The 20089-nt window shown below is 38.4% G+C and overlaps 1 protein-coding gene across 1 annotated transcript in view; it reads left to right on the forward strand.

The window, feature by feature from the left end:
• RPS6KA2 (ribosomal protein S6 kinase A2) overlaps window positions 1-20089 on the forward strand; it is a gene marked incomplete at both ends in the record, with an annotated part of 165693 nt that overhangs the window by 108724 nt on the left and 36880 nt on the right. Inside the window, 4 exons of the mRNA XM_084284263.1 lie at window positions 147-289; window positions 6896-6966; window positions 7846-7934; window positions 16164-16228. Coding sequence (XP_084140389.1) covers window positions 147-289; window positions 6896-6966; window positions 7846-7934; window positions 16164-16228 — 368 coding nt within the window. The remainder of the gene's footprint in view (window positions 1-146; window positions 290-6895; window positions 6967-7845; window positions 7935-16163; window positions 16229-20089) is intronic.

Here is a 20089-nt window from a genome sequence, read left to right on the forward strand (position 1 = left end):
CACAAAATATGTGAGCAGCCAGAAGGTGCTTCATCAGTTGTTTGGTGTGTTTTTCTCCAAATATGTTTGGTCTGAACAGCCTTAGTGAGCACAAGTGTTAATAATCCCTTTTATAGACCTGACATTTTTTTTTTCAATTTATTTAGATTTTGGTCTAAGTAAAGAAGCCATCGACCATGACAAGAGAGCATATTCATTCTGTGGGACAATAGAGTATATGGCACCAGAGGTGGTCAACCGCCGAGGACACACGCAGAGTGCTGACTGGTGGTCTTTTGGTGTGCTCATGGTAATGGAAAAGTGGTATTTGTTTGTTGGGGGGGGTGGCTGGAGAAGTGATCAGATACCTCAGAGTTGTGGGGGTGAGTCATTGATTGAAGATGCTTATTAGTCCAAGAGCTACCATATATGAATACATCACAAGGAAAAATATCACAGTGAGAAAGGAGCTATCTGTGCTAAAAAATTATGTTGCCCCAAGAGCCTTTAGGAATAAACCTGTCACAAAATACAGTTAGCCTGAAAAGTAGAAGGAAGCTCCTGCATAAGAGATGAGTCCCTAGAAAACACTTTCCAAAAAGATCTCTATGTTCTCTTCACTAACTACAGTGAAGCTGCTTGGCTGATGACAAGGGGTTGATAACACGCTTGTGAGAGCTGCAGTGTTTGATGCTGGGATGCAATGCCAGAAAAGGCTCTCAGAGAAACATTAAATCCCCCTCATGCCTACCTTTCCAAAATTAGGTCTTTGAGCTCTAACCTGCTTCCTCCTGTACCCATCCCGCCTCTTCAGTCTATGGTGTCATTACTGCTGAGCAGGATGAAGGGAAGGTCGGGGGAAGTAGTTTTGTGACATTGCTATACGTTTAAAACCTGTAGGTTAAAGCACTGTACATGTAGGTTTTTTGATGTGGTTACTCCCAGTGTCATTTCATCAAGCATAGCACTGTACCTTGAGCCTCATTTACTATTCCCACAGTGATATGTTCAGGTAACAAAGATGAGGTTGCCATCCTGAAGCATGCAGGCTGCAGGCCTGTCCCCTCACTCAGGGCACAGCCACTAACAGGCAGCCACAATGCAGCTAAATTTCCTGTGGCACAGGAATTACTTCTGGTAGCTGTATATTATGTTACCCACCACAATGCAAAGAGTTTGTTTCAGTTCTGTTTGCCCTAAGTAAATAAATAGCATCACCAAAGGAAGCAAGAATAGGAAGCAATTTGCAAACCAGGAACATGTTTGAGGGGGTCTACATCACTGATCTAGCTGGTCGACAGCAGCTAATCTAGATAAACATTGCAATTTATTACCTGAATTTAAAAGAACATCCTTATCTCCTACAGACATAAATCCATTTGTGGGTGCTAAGCACTTATGAATCATGTATGTTTGTTCAGGAAAATCAATAAGTTATGTCTCATAAAATAAATACACACCAACCCTTTAAATTTTTTATTATATGTTTATTTTTGGAGGATAGCTGTGCCTTCTCACTGTCTGTCTCCAGTTAAAAAGAAACATTGATGTATTTGGTGCATAGATTGTTTTTCTTTCACCTGTTAATGGTTCCTTCCCACATTGTTTGTTTTTTTTTTGTTTGTTTTGTTTTTGTTTGTTTGTTTTGTTTTATTTTGTTTTGTTTTTTGGCTAGGCTTTTTTTCTTTTTTCTTTTTTTTTTTTCCCCTCCATCTCTCTCTTCTCCATACCCTCTGCCAGGTATTCAGTATGTTAGAATTATGAAAGATAAGAATCCATGTAAAAGGAGATGTTTTACAGACAGTAAAAATCATTTTAACTGTAAGCTGATGCTTTAAGCTTTTGAGTGCTACCAGCCATCTTAAAGAAAAAAAAAAAAAAAAAAAAAAAAACAGTTTTAATCAGTTCAAGCTTTTTTCCTTTTTAACAATTAACTGATTAGGGCAGGAAAAAAGGGGATTTCCAAACACTAAACGTGCATGAAGATTTCTGATACTGTCTTGTGCTCTTGTTTTCCTCAGTCTGTCGCCTGAATCTTCTTTTAGGGAAGCTGTTTTTATGCCAGTCTGAAAAAGAGCAGAGAGTTAAATGGAATCCAAATGATTTATTAGCATTTCTTGAAGTTATTTGCAGTATAGAATGAAATATACTTAGAAAATATACCAGTTGGCATATGTGTAGACTGCAAGGAAAGAAATTAGACAGTGTAATTTTTGTGTTTAAATTTTGGTCAGTAGAAGGAACACAGTAAGGAAATAGTGATAAAATAGCTTGTAAGCTAGCCATCAGAAGAGCCACCAAACATTGGTTCTCTCATCTGTTCTTTTCTGTGAACCAAGATTTAATACTACATGAAGAGGAGTCAGGGGTATGCATTGACCAGGCTCAGTCTACAGTCAAACAGTGATCCTTGAAGGCAACATCAAATGTGAGATGTTATTATTAATATCAGGACAAATTTATCTGACAAAGATTAGGTTCTAGTCTTATTAAAGACAGTGAAAGTGAAACTTCATTTACCACCAGCTATGTCTTTGATAGTCACCACAAACCCAAAAATATTACTTGCTGTTTGCTTGCTGCTCAGACTGTTTGAGTTATCTTATGGTAGCATAGTAGGTCTCAATGCATATAGTTACATGAATCTTGAAATTCACCTTTCTCAAGCATTCTCTCCCCCATCGCATGGGGCAGGGTGAGCAAACAGCTGTTGATGCTTAGCTGCCAGCCACATTAAACTACAACATACCTGCCTCTCATTTAGTAAATGACGGAGAAGTTGTGGTTTATCATATTCAGACATTTATTTTTTTTTAATTTTTTTTTTTTTTGCCTTCCTGCATCTTACTTATTGTATTGAAGGTTTTAGATAGAGCGTTGCTCTGTTTTAACACTATTTTACAAAAGAATATTCTTCTCATCAATAGATCTGCATGGACAAAGCAATTGATTTAACTTGTTTGTGTATATGACTGATATATTTTAAGCAGCTCCACAAGAGCCTTGATGCCCACTATGTCATTTCTGAAGCCCAGATAAACTTGTCTGCAACATAACATGGTGGCTCATAGCAGCGGGTTTATAATTCATCGTACTGATTTACGAAGCCACAGCCATTGTGGAAGTTGTACCTCTTTTCACTTCAGGAAAAAGTACTGCCCACTACCGAGAGTCATGTCAGCAGAGAGGAGACTATAATTAGAGAAAGAAAGGGTGTGATGACTCCATAGACCATCCCAAATAAAAATAAATATATTTATATTTTTCAGCAATGAAGTGAAATCTGCATAAGAAAAGAAAAGATTCCCTTGCTAGCCCAAGTATTCTGCTCTGTAGTAATTTTCACTTTAACCTAACCATGCAGTGACATTGGAAAAATACAAGATAAAAAAAGCAACACTATCTTCTTGTACAAAATCCTATCATAACATTCTTGTTTTGTTTTCATTGCAAAGGATGGTCTTAATGAATAGTATTTTCAATGTCTATGCTAGCTGCTATGTGAAGGTATACAAACCCTTTGGAAACACAAATTCATTATGCTTCACAGGTGGCTAATAATGGTAAATAACACATTTTACAAATGGTAAAACTGAGTGGCTGACCTGCTCCCAGCTTCCTGGAAAATGACTGGAAGTGCTGAGAGGGTAATCCAGCTTTTCTGACAAGAGTGTCTCTCTACTCTCCAGAAGAGTATTGACAAGTTTTTTTCTGTAACTTTTACATTTTATCTTTTATTGCCCACAATATTTGGGCAGACTCAGGCTGAAATGGTTTGTGCTGTCTGCTGTCCTTCCATCTGCTATGATTATTCATCTGGCAATCACCCCAGGCTGTGGATTTTTTCTTGTTCATTCTCTTCCTAAATGACCTAAAAGCATCACTTCTCATATCCTTTCCCATCAAGCTCATTTTGTGGTTGTATTAGTAGGCAACTGATTTGTAGCAGGGAATAATTGCCTTTCTCTCTGATTGGTGCAGAAAGGAAGCCAAGGTTGGAGGGAGGCAAAGTCTTCTGAGGTGTTGGCTAAGAGAAGGTGGCGCCCCAGAATACTCAAGAAGTGAGCTGTTCTCAAGGAAGGCAAGGAACAAACCAACTAGGTTTATACAGATGAGGAAACAAGGAGAGTGAAAACTGCATTTCCCAGGAAAAAAAAAAAAAAAAAAAAGAAAAGAAAAAAAAAAAAGAAAAATTTGCATTAATAGCCAAGAACACTGCAGAGTTTCTTCACACCTAGGCTCAGCTCCTAGTCAGCCTTCTGTGACCCATACTGTAGTTATGTGAAAGGCTGTTTGCAGCAAATGCTCACTTCTGCTTGCATGTTTAGGTTTAGCAAGCTCTTGATTTTTTTTTTTTTTTTTAATGAACAGGAAATTGGGCTGCTGTGCAGCAACCTTAACTGATAAGACTAACTATCTCAAATTGTGTTTTTTTGTTTTGTTTTGTTTTGTTTTGTTTTGTTTTGTTTTGTTTTTCAGTTTTGTTATTTCATTTTTAATCTTCTTCAACAAATTTTAGAATCAGGACAGCATTTAGAGGAACCAGTGCTTTCTTCCAGCTGCTGCTCATTTGAGTTCACTGAAGTCAAAAGCTCAAGTAAATTTAACTCACAGTAGCTGCATTTTACTTTAAATATTGATGTTAAGTGCATTTCTTCTGAGTCTGAATTAATCTCAGTGTTAGACCTGTGTAACTGGAGACATGTTGTAACAAAGTGCTAGCCATTAAAGCAGTGCAGTAAATATTCCCTGCAGCCTCCAGGACAGTCACTTCCCCCACTCCCTCCTGCAACTTCAGTTTCTTTTTCCTTTTCCTTTTCTTCTTCCTTGGACATTGTATCCAAGTTTCTTGCCCTCAGGTTGCTTTGCCCTGCACATACACTGCATTTGTAGATCTTCCTGTGATATCCTAGTGGGTGGGAGCTGCAGTTGTCTTCCCGCGTAGTCACCGACCAAGCAGTGGTTTAGATCTGTTATCATTTTGCATCGGCAGCGTCAAGCCCATTTCTGCCAAAATAAATGAGCTGTAGCAGGCATTGTTAGTGCTGTTAAATTAAATTTATTACAACAAAGTAACATGAGCAAGTGTAAGTGAGCATTTGGTACTTATCCAGAATGCAAAGGAAACTCTAGAATTTGTGATGAGGGTTTCATACAATATGTGCCACTTTTTTTACTGCCCTGGGAAGCAACATTCTCTGCCCATCATCCCTAGGATATATGACCATTTTGGTCAGGAATAAATCTCCTATAGGTCAGAATTATTTTGAAAATGGGGCTTGAGCTCCTATGTCATTTAGGCAGTTTTACTAATTCTAACCCATCACGTTTCTTTCTAGCAGACAAGCTGCTTTCCACCAGTCCTGCAAGACAGCTGCTGTATTGACTTTCCTAGACCAAGCAGGAGCTAACAGCTTCATGTTTCCAAATCTTGTCTATATTTGTCAGTCATATGCATATTTTTTAAGTATTTTTCCTTACTTCTGCCTTGTGTTTTATCCCTTTGAGGTACTTTGTTCATAATGCAGATAAATCCTTTGATTAATTATAGTCAGTTAATTACTAGGCTTCTAAGCCTCTCATTTGCCCTCTTCACAAGTCTAGCCTAGCAGTTTCATGGTTATAATTTTCTTATGTTTTCACATAGTTTTCTTTTGACATGACCCTATCTAATCTGCAAAAAGGGAGTAGTCAGGCGATGAAGCAGTTTGACAGTTTTTACTAATAAAAAGGTTCCTTTTGCAACAAATTGGCTTCCTGAGAGGAGTGAAATTACTTGCGTGGTAAGGTACAAAAAACACATAATGGTTGCATCTGTCCTACTTTAATTGATATTTAATTTATAGCAATTAATATTAATCAGTAGGTATTATTGCAGTAGAAGATATCCAAAGCCTGAATCAGAGACGTAAGCAAATAATTGTCCTCCTTACCTTCAGTGGACATTGTCCTCCTTTATACCCGGGCTAAATTACGTTCTTGTTTTTTTTTTTTTTTATTTGCTGATGCATAACCTTCATCATCCTTTAGTCAGAGGAATCAGCTACCACTGATACCCCTATGAAACCCTGAGTCTAGAGCTGCGTGAAAGACCTGGTGTTGAATCCATGCTAGACTTATTTGGCTGCTTTTATTACAAATGTGAAATTCCTGTCAAATTTGCTGAAAGCATTGCTCTGTTTCAAAGGAGCTATAACTGATTGATGTTTTCACAAGTGAGTTAGGCAAATAATTGATGATGATTGCTGAGTTTTGATTTGAGACTTGGGTTCACTTAAATGTGACACTTGCAAAATTCATCATTGAGTACAGCCAGGGAAACCAAAATGGGAGAGAAAAAAGCACGTAATAATGCCTTGAGGATGTCGGGTTTGAACATGCAAAGTATAGCAATGACATTTCTAAGTAGTGCAAAGGTAGTTGGACTCAAGTAAAGAGAAGCATAGAATCGTGGAATATCCCAAATTGGAAGGGACGTGATGGATGAAGAAAAGATGTGGAATGGTGTGGTAGACCCATTTTCCTTGCACCACAGTCTATGCCAGACACCTAAGAACAACCATACCTGTTCAGACTAAAGGTCCATCCAGCCAAATATCTCATCTCCAATATTGGCCATAGGACAGGTGCTGGAAGAAGAAGCAAGTATGATACTTGTCCCTAAACATACCAAAACTTGACCCAGAGTATCAGTTTGTAACAAGGCTCTTCAGCTAAACGGTCATATTAGTCCCTGATGTTCTGCAAAATCCACATTTGCTGCATCATTTTTTTCCAAACTACAGCTTGTTGAGCCATTTCTTTTCCTCAAGTTTTTGGTTATGTTTGAAATGAATAGAAGATGGTCATGGTGTAGATAAACTATGCAGACTGTCTCAACACTTACTTGATTTGACATTTTATTGTTATTCCACAGTTTGAGATGCTGACAGGATCGTTACCGTTCCAGGGAAAAGACAGAAAAGAGACAATGGCTCTTATTCTCAAGTGAGTACTGAAACCTATTTCGTTTCGTTAACTATGAGTTAGCTGTGCCCTTGGGGCAGCCTATAGGTCCTATGTATATGAAGGATGGCAAATAATAATGTGCATATTGAGTTTTTCAAAGCTTTGTAAGTCATAGATTTGGTAAGGTGCGCGCAGCTAATGCCTGCATGTGGCTCTGAAATTGCCTTCAGAATATATAGAATGAAGTGAATTACTGAGCAGGCTTTACAAAAGAAACATATTTTACTTTCCATAACACAGAATGTCTTTATACATACAGATGTGGAAATAAATTTCTGCAGGATAGCTTATGTTTTGTTGTTTCAAGGTTTCACATATTTTCCTTTGAATTTTTCCCACTCACTTAATGTTAAGCACAGACCTAATTATTTCGAAGTTTGAAGCTTACCTTTCTTATTGTTACATTTTTTCATTTACACCTTACATTTATGTTTCTTCTCTGCAGCATTGAAACACCAAGGGAAAAGTTTTATCCATTCTAGTCAATGTAATTTATTATCATTATTTACACAATAGTTTCTTTGCATCTTTAAATTTCTCTTGATTCCCAAATCTATTCCTAAAAACTAAAAAAAAAAAAAAAAAAAGTAGGAAAATGATCTATTTAGGCTGCAAATGATATTATGAGATTCATTAGATTTACTTAGATTTACTTCAGTGATGCCAGTGATAAATCATTCAGCAGAAAGGATCAAGCCCTCAGTTTTCATTGCAATGTGTTTAGGTAATCATGCCTTTGGTCAGCAAATTCATGTGCCTGCCCCCTCCTGACTACTGCAATTCCACTCTGTAAACCACAATATGATGGAGAAAATTTTTGAAAAATCTATTTTCTTTTCAAGTGTCGTGTTCTTTCAGAGCCAAGCTGGGAATGCCACAGTTCTTGAGCATAGAAGCCCAGAGCCTGCTGCGAGCCCTCTTCAAAAGGAACCCATCCAACAGATTAGGTATGGGTGTGCATTTGATCAGTGCATTTGTTATGTGTGCTTCGTCTTGTCAAGTGGTGATCATTTCCTTCAGAGATCATTTCCCTGAGAGTTATCTTCTTCATTTAGAATGCATTTTGCATATTTTCCCCAAGTGCAGGGAACGTTCAGCATTACTAGAGAAATTTGCAAAGAGTGCACGCAAAACACTGGAATCCCAAACATGTTATTAGCTTGGATTTTATTTTTTCGGTGTTGAGGGAGAGTGAACCACCATCATTTATGAACTGTGTAAGGCAACTCCAGCATATGATAATATAGGGAACTGGGATGACAGGGATCTTTTTTATTCTTTGTAGGTTAGCTGCAGATCTGAGGTAGGGAGAAAAAGAGAGTAAAATTTTTCATGAGCTCTCCCATTCTAAAATGCATTTCAATGCTGTTTCATTCTGGTTGCTGGGAACATTTTAATAGTAGGCTTTCTTTGTTACCCTGAACATATTATCTCCTTTCTTACTGATGTATTTTCACCCTTGGTTACTACTAATTCCATTTAAGTAGTGATAAACTAAAGGAATTTATTGAATCATGTATCTTATGCTGTCTCTACCTTTGGGAGTTTAATTAAGAAATTCATCACATTTGTTCAGGTCATGGACCATGCCTGGCACATAATTTTCATTGGAAATTTAGTCTTCATTTATTACATGGAAAAATAAGAATGGTCATATCAAGTGAATGATACCATGATAATAGCTCTGTATTCTTTTTCATTTAGAAGTTATATCCCGTTCTGTGAAAATACATATATGTATTTATGCATATATATATAATATATATATTTTTTTTTTCACCATAATAGTCTCAGATTCTGCTGTGTTTTGAATGAGCAAGGGAAAATCTTGTTTCTAAAGGAAGAGGGCAAACCAGAGGGCAGTGGGGAATAACTCCAAAGTACACATTTTATATTTCTCCTGGTTTTCTTTTTCTTTGTACCTCTCTTGTAGGTTTTGTGTTTGTTTGTTTTTACACTCTAATATACCACTTACCAATATCTTTTGATTACTGGTATCCTCCACTCATTCAAGTCTTTCTATTTTTAAATTTCCCTAATAATTTTAAATGCTCCGTTCATCTCTTGCCACATCCAAAGCGTGCTATCCCTGAGCCTGTGCCACAAAGTGGGTTCCCTTCCTCCCTTCACGTCTGCCAGCTCTGGCAGAAGAAGCCCATGACTGAGGTGACACAACAGTTGTGATTCAGGCCCAGCATGAGATTTTACAAAGCTAGCAGTAAGATACCTGAAAAAATGGAAATATGAAGGACCTCTGAAGAGTCAGAGTTATATTTGTCACAGGAGTAGAGGCATCTTTGCCTGATAGTGTTGGAATGAATTGATTTCCTTGTGTGAACTTCTTAGTGCAGAATAAGAATTATTTTTCATTGGAATAATGAATTATTTTTGAAGGGACAAGAGTTTCTTTATGCATCTGCCACACAGCCAACCTGTGTAGCTATCAATGAAAATAGATTTCTGCTATCAATGTCTTAAGAAATTTCTAGACATGTTTTTCTGTGTCAGTATTTTTAGATGGAAATGCTTTGCTCTGGAAACTCAAAAGCTCTGTAAAAGACCGACCGACCTTGTGACCAGAAACTGAATCCTTCAATTCTCTAAACTGTATCACAAGAAGGGAGCTGGCTGGTCCTATTTAAATGTGTAGTTGGCTCTCATTGTCATCCATGGGAGTTTTGGCAGCTAATAAATTACTTGTCTTTTAAGGAATGGCATAGACCTGTTAAATATTGAGACTTGTGAAAAGCAATTTGCTGGTATTGCTTGCAACTGTTTACACTTGCAAGATTATTTCAGATTGGAGACATAAGGTTAGAAGCGAAAAGCTGAATTAGGAAATCACTTGTTCTGAGGTGTGGAAAGAGCAAGAGGTTCAAGAGAGGTTTCTCCTTTTCCTTGTGGTACCCACACTCACTTCTCAGATGCTGGAGGTGGTGCTGCTGAAGCTCTGCCACGTAGTGCTTTTAATCCTCTGTGCTACTGTCACAGCATTAGTGGTCTGACAGACGGCAGAGAGCAAACTGCCTGACAGCCCACTTCTACCACCATCTGCCTCAGCAATGGATCTTGCGTTTCCTAATAGGTACACGTGGGTGTGCATGAGTACATGGGGAAGATGAATGCTGTGCTCTGTGCCCTTGAGCTCTTGCTTGACATTCTTACTCCAGTATCTCTTTCCCTTGCTTCAGGTGAGGCAGCGTGTGGGCTGTTCCAGCCCTCTGCTTTACAATGAGCCATCTTGGACTGTCACATTTTAGGTGAATGGATGTTTTCTGCATGAATCCAGCAACTCAGCTGAAGCCCCTGCCTCATGCAGTGACCTGACATGGGGGCTCAGCTGTTTTCTGAGGGAGCCCGACTCCCATGGAGGAGGATGGTATGGCATAGGCTGCCCCCAGGAGAGAGCAGGAGACAGGAGCCCTTGCTCCACACAGGGAACAGAGACCACCCAGCCTCCTGCAAAGCCATCTTCTGAAGATGGCAGGAATAGGGAACCAGGCACTTGGCACACTGCTGTGATCCCTCTCCTCCCTGGGGGCGGACACCTGCATAGCCTGTGGAGGCACTGTGCTCCCTTGGGTTTTAATTCCTGACCTGATGGCACCTTTTGTAGTCTGATATGCCATAGAGGTGACAGTGCAAAAACACATTTCTCAGCAGGTTTCAGTTGCCATCAAGCAGTTGGGTTGATGTTAAAGAAAAATAGTCAAGGCATTTCTAGGTTTAATCCACGTTCAGGAAAGTAAGACACTGCAGTAAATATAAACTTTTCCTCACTCACCTCTTCTGTTTCTTTCTGCTATATTCTCTTTCTCTGTCTCTTGTTTTGTTCTGCACTGCTCATTTTGTGGCTTCCCGCAGTTTGCTGTGTATCCAAAATGTGCTCCAGTGAAATCACTGGGAATTTCTGTACACTGGTCCTTTAAAAAATGAGCTGCTCACTTAAATCAATGAAGTTGCTTAGCTTTAGAAATGAGCCATGACAATTCTAGCCCCAGTATTTTCTCAGTTTTAACATGGGGAATTACTAAGGGGCAAGGTTTTAAACCTGAGATTTGTTGAAATAATATGAAGGCTGGGAGAATGGAAGAGATTATTTATAACAAAAGCACTCAAGGAAATAAAATCTAAAAGACTAACACAAAAATAGACCTTAACTTTTTGGGGGATACCAGTGGAAAGCTTCTGAAGGCATTCTATTTATCAACTGATTGAGAATCAGCATGAAAGATGTTGAAAACAAGCTTGTTGGTAATGAAAGAAGAAATACTTAAATGGTTGGCCTAAATGCTGAACAGAAGTCAGTAGATAAAAGGACTACTTCAGCTTTGTAGATTCTAGCTTTTTTCTGGGAAAGGAATCAGTCTGAAGATAAAAGAAAAGTAGCCTTAGACATCCTGTTTTGAAAAATCTTTGGAAAATTAATGAAGCATGCTAAAATAAAGTGTGAACCATATTATGGATCAAACACTTGCTTTCAGTCATTGTTTCAGAAGTTTGCAAATCTGGAGAGTGTTTGTATTTAGTCCTAAAATATTTCTAACTTTGGCAAACCAAAAGATGCTGGGCTTAAAAAATCATTTTATTCTGACTACCATTTCACTTTTTGCTGTTCAGTTTTGATATTTTAAGAAATAGAAGTAAAGATTGACTAGGAATTATAAAGTTTTGTTTGAAACTTTGTTTTGAAGCTTTAGGTACAAACGAAAATATACTAGGATTGGAGGGAGATAAATGAGGCAGAGAAGGAACTTAGTGATACTGTTTAACTGATTCTATTTTTAAGTCTGGTGCCCATGATAATTCTTTAACAATTTTAACAAATTTTAAAGGAAATGAAAGTCTTTCTTTGGCATCTTTTGTTATGGGCATTGTCTGCCCTTTTCTGAACAGTAAAGGTGTAAGTTCATTGCATTTCTAGTAACTTAAAGAAAGGACTAATTCTCACATACCCAAAGTCCTCAATCTGTTCAGGCAGGTAAACAAATCTAAACAGCATTTCAGGAACTCCTTACACTGCTAAGCACCATAAAGTTCTAGAGTCCTCATAATTAAGATTTTTGGCCGAGAAAGTATACAATAAAAGCATGTGCTGATAGGGTCATCATAGAAGCTGAAGAAATTATTATTCTTTCCTTAGTCCTATGTTACTGGGGAAGAAACATTCTTCTTTGATGCATAGAAAGCTTTATTTTTCAGTTTTATGAGACAACAGACTCAAAAACAAATTTCTCCTTCATCATAGTGATTGTGTGTCATTTTTGTAAATCTTAGAATGAATTTTAAAATGTGTGGCCCAGATCATGAAAATGTAGAGTCACTAAAATTTTATTCCCTGAAATTAAAATTCTTTAAAACCCTTCTACTCATTTTGCATATTCAAATAATAAATTTTCATAGGTCTCTTTTCCCCTTAGTGTATTTCAGGGCTCATGTTGTCCATAATGATTCAACAATCAAAAACAATTATAAATAAAACATTCTTTCATTACTGCATGCAGACACTTTTATTACAGTCATAAAACAATCTTAGATAATGAAGTTTTCACTTATTAACATGAGGCTACTTTTATATAAATCTATATGCATTCCATAATGTGTTTAAGCTGGCAATTAGATCCAAAAGCACTATTTATCATCTTGGACCCTTGTGGGACTGCATGGCATGTAGGAACACTTGCTGGTAGTAGGCTTGATTGTGCAGATTATTCTTCACAGAGAGGTCTGGTTACAAAATTGTAGTTAAAGTGAAGTTAAAAAAAAAAAAAAAAGGCAAGTAGAAAACTAGAGGAGGGCAGCAGGTGTACAGTCAAGGAGCCATGAGCTGCACTTCAGTGCTCAGTCCTCAACTACAGATTATGGATGGTTCTCTATTTTGAGAACTGTCCACCCCCATGAAGTAGGACAGTCCAGATGGGACCTCTTCTGGGCTTCTTTTCTCTGTGAGAGCACATCTCTTTTTCAATACCACTCTAGATTTGTAGAAGGTAGATGAATGGCCCAAACACAAAGAACAAATCTAGAGAGGCTGCCCCATAAGTACCTAATGCTGTAACTTCTCCCTTTGATTTCTACACAGGGTCAGGGTGGCCCCTAGGGGCACTCAGAGCTATCCCTGAACATGCCCTTGGGCCACATCTTTCCTGTCTTTTTGAAGGGGACCCAGTCACAAGCCACTGCCAGCAGCCAGAGCACAGGGGCCATGAGGGAGCTGTGGGCTACACAATCAGGTCTCTCCGCAGGGAAAATTGGGGAATAAAAACTGCAGGAAGGACTGAATCTTCTCTCTGATGTAAAATCAGCTGTTGTGAATTAGAAGTCCTTCGTTCTTTGCAAAATTAGGCTATTACCATCCTAAATCTCTTTAGTACATTAAGCTAGCCAAAGATGGAGTCAAGCCATGACATTCCCAACAACGTGTTCTTTCTGTGCCAGAGCTCTGAGGTGGCCCCAAGTGGGAAACGCTAATTTTTCAAACAAATACCCATGTCAACTGCATGCTACATTCCTTACTGCACACTTTAGTACTCCACAAATAGAAGTAGCTACGGGTGGGATTTTTCCTTGGTTATGATTTCTGCATTTTTGCAGAAAAGAAAGAACAAAAATGGTAGCAAAAAGTGTTTGTTTCAAATAGTATATCATCTGAAAAAGGGTAGTCATTCCCATCACACAATGATCTATCCATAAGCCTACAAGACAGAGAAGTAAAGCAGCAGGGTAGGAAGCAGAGCAGAGAAGACTAAGGAATGTTACCAGTAACTTGGAGTGTCCTAGTCCTCTGAAATTGGTTTGGCACTTAGGTTTCACCCTCATTTAGTAAAGAACATCCACAGCACATTACAAAGTTTCCAATGACCACCACTGAACACAAGATATTTTTCACAGATATTTCTTCTCTGAAGAGTTATTTAATATGATTCTTTTCGGAGTAGCTGTGCTGGTTTCTTTTTTGTGTTGGCATTGCTGAAATTAGAATGAATCTGTCAGGGGTATCTAGTACAGACTTCGGACAGTGCATGCAAAAACTATGCTAAGAAAGGAATAAAACAAGTCTAATTGCTATCTAAGTCTTAGTATTTTCTTGTCCAATACCTAGAAGTCATAAACAACTATCTTGGGAAGAGCAAGAATAGGGTAAGCATATGTGATACTTCACACAAATTCTCTCCTAGTCTCCACGTGCTTTAAGGTCAAGCAAGGGTTTTCCTGAACCTCTTGTGGTTTGTCAATGAAGCAATCTTTAGCAGATTTATTTTCCACATACTTTTTTGGTCTCCCCCTGAACCTATATAAGTATTTTGCCTCCGTGTCCTCTTTTTCAAGTAATTCCACACGTCACACAACTGGCTGCTGTCTGAAGAAGGACCTCCAGATTGCTCTGAACCTGATTCCTACTAGCATCATTTATTGACATAAATTCTCATACAGAAAAAGATGTGGAATGCTTAATCCCTAACTCTCCTCCCCCTCCCTTTCCAAATAATCATGACTTTTCAGATCTCTGTCATATACCCTCCTCAGTCATCTGTTTCCAGGTCATACCCTTTGTTGTTACACTTTGATTTTTTCTTACCTCTATAAGATACACCCTTTTGTAGGTGAGGGAATTAACTAGATTCCACACTAACACTGCAGATATACAATAGATTTATACAGCTACATAATGATGTTCTCTCTTTTGTCCTCTTTTCTCTAAGATTTGATTTCATGGTGTGTTTTCCTAGAACTGTCCATTATAACCCAAAGACCTCACTCCTGCCTGGGGAGGAGGGTCACCTCAGAACACCTAAAATTGTATGCCAGGCTAGGATTGTTTATCCTTGTGTGCATCTCTTACATTTGTCTATACTATAAGATTACCAGGATGGGGAAGTAATCAGACCAGCATTACTTTTGAGTTATTATGCAGCAGGCCTGAATAATCCGGTATGTTATGTTCACAAAGTGTTTGCTTTTCATATCCATTCATCAGTGAACATTAAGCAGACTGTAGGAAGCCGTTCCTGATCAGTGCATTTTGGCAAACATCAGTAATGTCTTGTACACAAGGAGAGCAGATGTCACATTTTACAAAAGCTTGAGTTGACAAGACCTTTCTAAACTGCTTGTAATGCAGATCCTCAGGAAGTACAACTATTGCATTTAAAAAGCTGAGTCCTCCAAAGTGCCTTTTGCAAGATGCTTATTAATCCTGAGTCCTTCTGAGAATCCAGGATGTTAAGCATCCTTGCAAAGAAGCGCTGGGTACCTTTCAGGAACTGGTTCCAAAATTGCATTGTGAAGCCTTTGCTTCCAGATGTTATTTCTCCTTCTGAAAAAATGAAAGCTACTATTAATAAAGTCAGATCAACTCTTCCAAAATGGAATGCTAAGTCATCTCTGTCAGTTGTTTAATTATTACTGAGCACCTGTTATTTTTTGCGACGGTATTGAAGCATATAAATTCAACTAAGGGAAGAAAAAAACAAACAAACAATCTTTTAAGATTAGATTCATTACCAGATCTCAGAGGAGTTTCCTTAAATTTCCAATAGAGAAAGTTTAATAGAGAAGTCTAACAGTACTACCAGTGAAGGAAAGATACCAGTGAGAGTGATAATTTTGGTACTCATGCAAATCTGAAGATGATGTTTGAGAAGGGAGAACCTAAAAACCTGACTTGCCTGAAATCATTTGGAGCCTTTTGATAATTTGAGTCTGAACTTATTAGTAATGCATTTTTTCCTGCCTTCAGAGAATGGGTGATTATAGAAGGTTTGCTAATCAGTGCAGGCAGGGGATCTCCTGTTGGTGGCAAGAAGCAGCAGTAGCCTTGCTGGAGCTTTGGGACCCCTCCTGGTCTTGCTGGTGCCTGTGCTCTGCTGCAGCTGAAATCACATGTCTCATCTGAAGCCTGAAGAGAGCAGCCTTGACACCAGCCTCACTTAAAGAAAAAGAAAAAACCTTCAGTCCTCAAATATCCATTAATGAGGTGCCATTGTCTGCATTTATGGTTGTTTGTATGGTTGTGGCAGTTGTACTGTTCAGGCTTTCTTGTCTAGAAGAAAATTTTAGATGGTGATTCTGGCTTGTCAGAAGAAAAGAGGGATGGGGAGGAAAGCTGGAGAAGTGATATCATGTAGCACTTTACTAAACATGACTTTATTTTGATTCTTTCATTCTCTTGTCAGGTGCTGGATTCGATGGAGTGGAAGAAATTAAACGTCACCCATTCTTTGTTACTATAGACTGGAATGTAAGTGGAGCAGCATTTTAATTTTTTATTTTTTTCTTAGCTAAATTTTTGAAGACCAACTAGCATGTTTATAAAAGAGATTAATTGATCTCTAACGTAGAAGAACCAGGATCTAGAGCCTTTTAAGCGGGTACCTATGTCTCTGTCATACATATAAACATTTGTTCTCATACCCCAAAGTGAAAGAAATAGAAATCTGTTTTCTGCAACTGTCAGTTTTCTCTGACTGTTTGTTTCTGTTCTGTCTGACGGGCTGGCTAATCACAGTACTACCTGAGGCTCTTTGCAGTGTTCTGCAGAGTAATTTCCACATTCAACTCTAATAAGCATGATTCATTGATTGTGGGCACTGGATCGAAGTGCAAACGATCAGTTGTAAATAAAGGAATTCCTGTAATATTTCATGTTTCAATTGCAAAGGAACACAGAGCCAAAGGGCTGAGTTTGAAAAAGGTACTCCAAAGTGAAGCTGTCTGATGCTTTAGGTCCCTCCATCCTTCTGGTTTTATGTTCCATACTGAAATACTTGTCCTTCTCATTAGCTCTGACAAGCTAGACTAAATGCAAGTTTTATTATTCCCAGTGTCAGAGACTTCCAGGAATCTTTTTCTCTCTTGAAAATATTCAGAATAGCCCCAGGTCCACTCTTGCATATATCTGCCCATGTAGTTCCAAGAAGCCCCAAGACTTCAAGGTGTACCCATCTCTGAAACACAGCATGGTACTACTGGGACTGGCTGGTGTTGTAAGTCCTCTAGCAAAATAGCTTTGTTGGCTCCTTCTAAGTAACTGTAGGACAGGATCTGGCTCTTCTGCTGTGGTGGGTACAACAGAAAACAACACAGGTGGATTTTCAGAACAGTGATTTTGTATCATTGGGTATGCAAGTCAGCCAGCCAGAACAGGAAATAGCAACTCCTTTTACAAGTGGTTGATGTTTTATTAAGGTGAGTCATTAATTAAACATCGGCACTCAAAACAGGAACAGCAAACATTTTATCAAATATAACATGGTTCTAATAAGACATGTCAGACGTGATTCATAGAGTGGTAAACAAGGATTTATTTTATTGCTATCAGCTACAGCTCATAAAGCTGGCTGTAGAGTTTATCTAAGTGCTTGATTCAGACTTGCAGTGAGGTTAAACCTCTCTTTTTCAGTATCGTGTTTGTTCAAATCAATATTTTTTGTCAAACATGGAGGTAAACTGTTCTCTATCTGAGCATCTGCCAATGCATCATAGCTCCTGTTTTCCACATCCACTAGAATTTTCTAGTTTAATTTTGTCTTACCTATGTTATGGTGTCATTACATCTCTTTAATATTTGATTTGAATTCACTCATGAATGCCAATGTAACAGGTCGCTGTTCTTACTAATGCAATTCTTACCATAAATTCTGGTAAAACAGTATGAATCTGTCCCACGGCCATTCTCAAAACACTGCCCAGGGCTTTACAATAAAGCTAGCATCTCTGTGAAAGCACATTTTGCGGTGCCCAAGTGGCCTTTAGAAGACACACAGAATCACTTATTTTGGAAAAACTCATGAATCTACTTTGGACTGCATGTTGAAGAGTTGGCATGACTCATAAGCATGCTACAAGATGATCAATGAAAGTGGAGTTTGAGAATTTTCTTTATGGTCCTACTGATTTTTAGTCCTATTATATATGTTCTGGAGTCTAGATTTTTTTTTTCCTTCTGCTTTTTACTAATCATAAGATTCTGTTTAAAGAGTTTACATTTACAAAAAAAATTACGGGGTATGTTGCATCAGCTTTAAGGGTAGTTTTAAATATAGACAATCCTACAGAGATGATGTTGTTACTGTCCGCATTCCTCTGGTCCTTAGCTTTGCAATTAAAGTAAATACAGGTTAGGTGCATAAATCTTAATTAATCTGGGAGCATTGAAATGGTGGCAGAGTTTCTCCTTTTCTGTTTGCTAGTGGAGCAATTCAGTAACTCATCATGGAGAAATAAGTCTCTGCATCTTGAAAACATGTTCAGCAAGGTCCATTGTATAGTCCTTCAACATTTGAAAAGTTCTTGTGGAGAGGTCAGGGAAATATATACCATCAAGAGAGTAGGTGTGCTTAAACATGACTTGGAGGCAGAGATGGAGGTTTATTTAACCACCCTGTGTTGACTTATCTATCCCTGTAACTTTGCTGTAAAATGTAGCTGTAAAGATTCATTTTAATCCAACATTATTGCACTCTCTTGGAGACTGATGGATCATTATTACACACATCAGCTATCATCTTTATAATCCATTTCCTTATTTAATCCTAATTTTACTATCATTCATGGAGGTCCTGTGCAGTTTATCTAGTTACAGCAGCAGCAAAGTATGCATTTCAGAGTGGCGTGAGCCAGCCCAGCCTTGAGCTGAAGCCAGAATTTTGTGTTATGATGATGATCCAACCGTTAGCACATTCCACATCCGTGGAAAGAAGCAGAGCATGGTTATAGAGAAAAAATGGGTCATGCACAGGTGTTTAGTGCTGATCTCTCTGTTGTTACAGGAAAAGAGTCCCCAGTGCCCTCATTTTTTTTATTTCCATCATGTATATAAAATCAATAAACAATGACATTGATAAGGCAGGATATGAATGTTGATTTTTTTTATACTTTGGTAATATAAAGGCCTCAGTGAGCAAGGAGGCAAGCTCTCATGGAGAGCTAAGCTACCTTGACAGGTATGATAACACTGCTGCAATCAGCAGTGTAGGAACTTTCAGAGGCTGTAGTAAAATGATCCTCTATCAGAAGTCCCTTTATCATGAAGGGTCAGAATGGGTTATTGTCTTCTAGAAACCTGACACAAAAGAGATCTTTTTTTAAGCAAGCTTTTTCCTACAATAGGAGTGACATGGTAACCAGGAACAAGCTGCTTCATCTCAGTTAAAAAAAAAAAAAGTTTCAAAACAGAAATGAGAGTTAGTTGCTTGTTTCCAAGTTATGTGTGATGTCTAGACATCTTGGTGATGAAATCATTAGAATTGCAGACAGAAATGTATAAATCAGATCTTCATCTACTGTCAGAACTGTTCCCTTGGGTTTTGGGTTCAGGCTTGGTTATTGTCTCTATCACTGAAATGTTTACCTGTTGAGGCAGTCATTTCCCACTTGTTTCCTGTCTCTCACTGTCTTCAAACAGACACAACCAGACGCAGCGTCTGGTTTGGATGAAGACAGTGAATGCAGTGGAAATGACATACAGTGTGAAGAGTATTGTTATGATGCTGCAGATGCTCATGCCAAGTACAGCAGAAACAATAGGTACAAGCCTGGAAAGCATGAATGTGGCTACAGAAAAATGTCCTCCCCCAGTCCTTTCCCACAATATCTTTGCTCCATTCCCATACTCTGGGGTGCTGCCTTTCAGTCCAGATGTAGTTTGTGTTGTGTAGGTAGCACTAAATGAACTGGGGACAATCTAATATAGAGTATTTATGACAAAATTTAAACTGTGTCATGAGCTAGTCTCTGTATGAGTCTTGTTTTCATGGCTATTGTCACCCAGTAACAAAACCCTAAGTCCTCACTTTGCAGGGTGAAAAATAGATGAAGGTTTCTGCAAATATCACTCTTACTGCTCTAAGGCATTTAGTAGACATTATGATGCAAACTGGATAGATACTGTGTTAAATGAATGAACTGTCTTTCATGATCAAGGCTGTGATTCCCAAGAAGATTAGGTGCACAGCTCCTTCCAAGTTTTACCTGCTTACTACATATGTACCCCTTTCCTCCCTAAGACAAGCAGACCCCAATTGGGTTGACCTCAGATAATTTCAGTCAATGGATCTTAGAAAGCACAGCCTGGCTCTTGGTATTTGTACTTCTGTTTCTT

The sequence above is a fragment of the Netta rufina genome (assembly GCF_964035555.1).
Source record: "Netta rufina genome assembly, chromosome: 3".
Classification (NCBI taxonomy): domain Eukaryota; kingdom Metazoa; phylum Chordata; class Aves; order Anseriformes; family Anatidae; genus Netta; species Netta rufina.